General features: G+C 43.8%; 1 protein-coding gene across 1 annotated transcript in view; it reads left to right on the forward strand.

Moving 5' to 3' along the window:
- Positions 1-3,206: 3,206 nt before the first annotated feature.
- Positions 3,207-6,000, forward strand: part of HEMK1 (HemK methyltransferase family member 1) — a 52,376-nt gene continuing 49,582 nt past the window's right edge. Inside the window, exons 1-3 of the mRNA XM_015427197.1 lie at positions 3,207-3,273; positions 4,737-5,191; positions 5,972-5,993. Coding sequence (XP_015282683.1) covers positions 4,949-5,191; positions 5,972-5,993 — 265 coding nt within the window. The 5' untranslated portion in view covers positions 3,207-3,273; positions 4,737-4,948. The remainder of the gene's footprint in view (positions 3,274-4,736; positions 5,192-5,971; positions 5,994-6,000) is intronic.

Genomic DNA, 6,000 nt, shown 5'->3' on the forward strand with positions numbered 1-6,000 from the left:
CTGCTTATTTAATTTATATGCAGAGTACATCATGCAAAATGCCAGCCTAGATGAATCACAAGTCAAAATTAAGATTGCCGGGAAAAATATCAACAGCCTCAGATATGCAGATGATACCACTCTAATGGCAGAAAGTAAAGAGGACCTAAAGAGCCACTTGCTGTGGGTGAAAGAGGAAAGAGCAAAAGTTGGCTTGAAACTCAGCACCAAAAAAACTAAGATCATGGCACCTGGCCCCACCACTCCTTGGCAAATCGAAGGAGAAGTCATGGAAGCAGTGACAGAATTCACGTTCCTGGGATCCAAGATCACTGCAGAGGGTGACTGCAGCCATGAAATTAAAAGATGCCTGCTCCTTGGGAGGAAAGCGATGGCAAACCTAGACAGCATAATAAAAAGTAGAGACATCACCCTGCCAACAAAAGTCTGTATGGTCAAAGCAATGGTATTCCCAGTAGTAATGTATGGCTGCGAGAGCTGGACCATAAGAAAGACCGAGTACTGAAGAATAGATTCTTTTGAATTATGGTGCTGGAAAAGACTCTTGAGAGTTCCTTGGGCTGCAAGGAGATCAGATCAGTCAATCCTAAAAGAAATCAACCCTGACTGTTCCCTGAAAGGCCAGAGAATGAAACTGAAGCTCGAATACTTTGGCAACCAAATGAGAAGGGAGCACTCACTGGAGAAGACTCTGATGCTGGGAAAGACTGAAGGTCAAAGAAGAAAGGGACAGCAAAGTGTGAGATGGTTAGACAGTGCTATCGATGCAACGAACATGAAATTTAAGCAAACTCTGGAGAACGATGGAAGACAGGAGGACCCGGAGTGATGTGGTCCATGGGGTCGTGAAGAGTCAGACTCGACTGTGCAACTGAACAACAAAGACAACAACTCATGAAGTCCCTCCTCTTCCCCAAACCCACCCTTTCCAGGCTCCACCTTCAAAATTCCAGGAATTTCTCAAGTGCAGCTGACCTTTATTCTACTTAGTTCACATACTTTCAAATGTCAGAGGTCATTTCGGGGGGGATCACAGTTCCCCGGGTGAAGTACGGGGGCGGGGCACATGACGAAGCCACACCCCCTGCTTACGGCCGCCCCGCTTACGGCCCTCATTCAGCCAGGAGGAGGCAGGAGAAGTGGGAGGGTAAGTTGCTTCCTCCCTGCCTCTCCCCACCCCTGCCTGCCTGGGGCCAGGGAGGGCATTCGCGGGGCTTCCTTACACTCCATGGGGGCGGGGTGTGTGGCCTTATGACACACTTCCGGTGATGTCAGGGTGTGTGGCATATGCTAATGAGTTATGCTAATGAGTTCCCCTAGCTCTTTTTCTATGAAACGACCCCTGTCAAATGTTATTATTATTACTATTATTTATTAGATTTCTGAATCACCCAGCCCTGCAAGTGGGTTCTGGGTGATTTACAGCATTAAAACAGATAAAATACAAATATTATAAAATTATTACATTACAATGCACTAATAAAACAACCAATCCAGATGGCGATCAATCCCTTTTTTGCCGGCTGCCATACCCTCTGCGCAGCAGGGTGGGGAAGGGAATGCGGGGCCAAAAGTAAAAAAGGAGGCTGTCAGTTGTAGCCATTGCTGTCCTCAACCAAAAGCCTTTGTGAAGCCATTTTAAATACAATGCAAACTAAGTTAAATAACGGGGTTTGAGCAGATAGGGCAGGGCCTGAAAGAAGGAAAGCATCAAAAGGCAATAATGAACAGTGGCTAGGATTGCCAGTCTCCAGGTGAGGCCTGGGGATCTTCTGGAATTACAAGTATTCTCCAAACTACAGAGGTCAGTTCCCCTGGAGAACACGGCTCTCTTGAAGTAGGACTGCCAGCCCCGGTGCTCCTCTACAATGCAGGCCAGCTAGCTGGCAGGGGGAGCCCCGCCCACAAACGCCCTGAAATGCAGTGTAATGTCATCACCAGACGTGACGTCACTGCACCACCAACGTTGTGTGGTGACACTCTAGTTTTGGGGCAAAACGCTATGGTAAAATTCGGCTCAAGCCACAGAGTTTTCCCAAAAACTAGAGCATCACTGCGTGACATCAGTGGTGTGATAATGTCACTTCTGGGTGACATCATTGCATCGCGCACACAGAAGCTCCAGGAAAGGCCCATTGATCCCCTGCTGGCAGAAAGGTAGGACCTGGCAACCGTATCTTGGGGGATGGTATTATATCATGCTGAAGTTCCCCCCCCCCAACATCTCCAGGTATTTCCCAACCACAACTTAAGTACAACTCAGGTTGCCAACTTCCAGGTAAGGCCTGGAGATCTCCTTCTAATTTACAATTGATCTCCAGTCCAGACAACCAAGATCAGTTCCCCTGGAGGAAATGGCTGCTTTGGAGAGCGGAATCTATGGCATTATACCCCATTGAAGTCCCTCCCTCCCCAATCTTTAAGAAGGGGTAACCACTTTACCAAGGGGTAACCACTTTAAAGTAAAAGGTAAAGGTTCCCTTGCTCGAAAGCCAGTCGAATCCAACTCTAGGGTTCCGAAGACGTTTCCGTGGTCATGGGCCGGCATGACTAACCACCAAGGCGCACGGACGCTGTTACCTTCCCACCGAAGTGGTACCTATTTATCTACTTGCAGTTTCTTGCTTTCGAACTGCTAGGTTGGAAGGAGCTGGAACTAGAGACAGGAGCTCATTCCATCATGTGGCAACTTGGGTCTCGAACTGCTGAACTACTGACCTTCCACAGCCTGCAGTTCAGCATCTTAACCACTTGAGCCACTGCAGCTCCACTTTAACTGATGCCTTATTGTCTGGGATGTGGTTAATCCAATGTGGGTAATTATTCTTCCTTTTCAGTGCTAAGGACACGATCCTATAAAGTAAGTCATTTGAAGAAAGCACGATTTACTTGAAAATGCACTTATATAAGATCAGGCTGCCTGATGCCAATTTATCTTTTTTACTGACTTCGCTTACCGGGCTGTTTCTTCAGAGGAGCAGCTGTAATCTGCTCGGGTTTCCATGCGGGGTCTCCCTTGCCTCGTCTTTCGGTTTTTTTGTTTTTTTAAAAAATGCTGAGCTGTCAATGGATTAAGCAGCCTTCAGGAGGTGGGGCTTCGGTTTTCTGGGAACTTTATCCTGTCGTCGGAAGTTTCCCATACCGCTGAATTGGCTGTAGCTCGAACCGGAAGTGTACTGATTATTATAGTCTTTATTTGTACGATGCTCACGTAGTTTATTGTGCGGGAAAGAAACACAGTCGGTAGACTGGAGCCTTTGTAAAAACGTGCAGGTAAAAACTCTTCAGTAGTTGCAACGGCCTTTTCGTTGAATATGCTAGGTCTCTCAAGTTTCTTACCCGTGAAATAGGAAATATTTCGTAACCATGTTTCAATTCAGTGTTTCATCTCTCTCTCTTTCTTTTGTTTTTTTGTCGTGATTCCGTCTATTTTCTCATTCTCCGCTTCTAACAAACAGTACTGCGTTGCAAGCTATTTGTTTGGTCAATAGAAGGCTGACCAGCATTTCCTATTAGCTCCAACCGCAATTTTTTTTTTTTTAGCAAAGGGCTGCTTTCAGGGAGAGCATAGGTGGAAGAATGTGTGAGTGAGTGAGTGAGATGTCGTTGTTGTGTCTGATATGGATCTGTCTGTTTTTAACGCACTTTGCTAGTGACGGATTATAGTTTTTTAAGGCACTTCCTGTGACGTGAGTACTTGCTGTACCGTTGTTTGTAGGTTTTGTAGTGCCTCTAAAAGTATTTGATGGGACGGGTTGGGGGGGAGGATATATATGTTATTTCGCAACAGCATCCTTCTCATGATTCTTATCTTACAGCTGTCATCTTTTAAGAACTATCTGGTGTCTTCTCACTTTGTCTGGGATTTAAGTGGGCTGCGGATAATAGTCTGATCTGCTTAGATCCTGAAAGAACATTAAAAACTCTCACTAGCATCAGGGAAAATCCAGCTTTTTAGACTTTTTGCTTTAATATTCTAATAATCTGTTTCTTTTTACTACAGTCCTGTGCAAATCTCTTACACTTATTTGCTTGTGCTAGCAAAGGAACAAGGCCAATTACATCTGACTGAGGTGACTGTGCACACTTATGTGGAAATAAGTGCAATTAAATACAGTAGGACTTACATCTGAGTAACCCTGCATAGGATTGTGCTGTAAATATATGACAGCTTAAAAGAACACTTTAGGCTAAAGCAGCAACAGTGCTTTATACTCAAGTAAGATTAAAACTGACCAAATAGAATTTGTACCCATGCAGAACGCTGGAATCCAAATCAGTAATGCTTATTCTTGGTAAATTATTTGTTTCTCCAAACAGTCAAGTTAATTTATATGCTGCCTTTCTGCTTCACAAGAACCACTCATAATAGTTAGCGTTTAACTTAAAGGGGTTTAAACAGGATCACGAAACCGCGGGGAAAATCGGGCAAAGCCGCGGGTCAAAATGCGGCTGCGCGGCTTCGAGTGGGAAATTGACCAATAGAAGCGGGGCAAAGGGAGGTGCAACTGTGGCGCAGCTCTTGTGTGAAATCGGTCTAAGAATCCAGTAGCACCTTAAAGTCTAACAAAATTTGTGGTAGGGTATGTGCTTTCGTGAGTCACTGCTCACTTCTGCTCACCACTGGACTCTTTCTGTTGAAGGAATGGTGAACTTAAAAATCACATATATATTTAATGTTTAGTCTGTGTGAAAGTGAACCAATTCTTTATTTTGGTTGTCTCTTTTTTCTGTAGGTACTGCAGGATGAATTAATTATCTGGATGCTGGGCAAGAGCAAAAGGACATGAAACATCTCTTCTTGACATTCTGCAATGTACATAATGTCGAGATTGCAGAGTGTTCTGCAGTGGATAATATGGGCTGTTAGGCCAGTCTGCTAATAGAGGCTTGCATTACATGGTGGTGACCCAGAAAAGGATAGCCTTGGAAACCAACTTCGGCGACTATGAAAGTTCCTGTCAGTGCTTTGTACGAAAAGCTTTTGTGTTTGCTTCCTCATCATGGACTTCTTGGTTCACTCTTAAATCCTTGTCCTCGTCTGCTAAGACAATATTCCTGTTCTAAGACAGAACTGGTTACAGCTACTGATTTGATCAGCTATTGGAAAGATGTGTTCGAAGCAAATGAGATCCCTGAAGCTCAGGCATCTTCTGAATATATTGTTTCCCATGTCCTGGGAGCAAAAACAGTTAAGTGCTGTGCATGAAACAGAAACTGTCTATGCAGAGTACTGTAGTGAATGTCTACAGACCAGTTAACACTTCTGTAAAATATGTCTTAGTTCCTTTCAATAAGAGAGAGTTATTTGGGAAGCCATCTTCATGCATGTTTTAATGTACGTGAGCTCCACTCACCAAAATAAACTGAGTCCAGTGCTACTGCAAACAGTACACTGAAAGCTGACATCCCTGATGAAGTCTGACCAGAGGAGAGCAAAGGACCTTAAAGATAGCTTCTTAGTTTCAGTGATACATTAAATACTTCATTTGGATACTAGACAAAAAAGAATAGCTGTATGCCCAAGACTGTGTTTATTAAGGTATTGTGTATACCAATCTGTTAGAGGTTAGTTTTGCTGCTGTGTGTTCAGCATTCTTAGAACTGTATAACACCCACATTTGCTCTGGCTTTCCTAAGCTCAGAGTTCTGACCTTGAGATACTATTGTAGGGGTCTGGTTTTGTAAATACATAATTTCATGGTTGTATCAGGCAGCGAAGTTTATCACCAGGCCAGTAATAGCCACTCACCTGTGGTAAAAGTATTTCTGGGTGGAGAAGCTGGAAAGTTTTTGTAAATGGGAACAGATTATAGTTTTATTTTTTGTTAGTTTCAAACTTTTAGGGTGCTTCATATAACAAAGATACATGAAGCTGGATGGGCTAATAACAAGGTGTGTGTTTTGGGTTTTTTTATGATCTATCAGTGCTTGACAACTTAGCTTATATTTGCACATACTCTCTTTTCAGTTTCAGAGTTTGAATGCCAGCAGTATCTC

This window comes from Gekko japonicus, unplaced genomic scaffold, assembly GCF_001447785.1.
Source record: "Gekko japonicus isolate JY-2015 unplaced genomic scaffold, Gekko_japonicus_V1.1 scaffold922, whole genome shotgun sequence".
NCBI lineage: Eukaryota > Metazoa > Chordata > Lepidosauria > Squamata > Gekkonidae > Gekko > Gekko japonicus.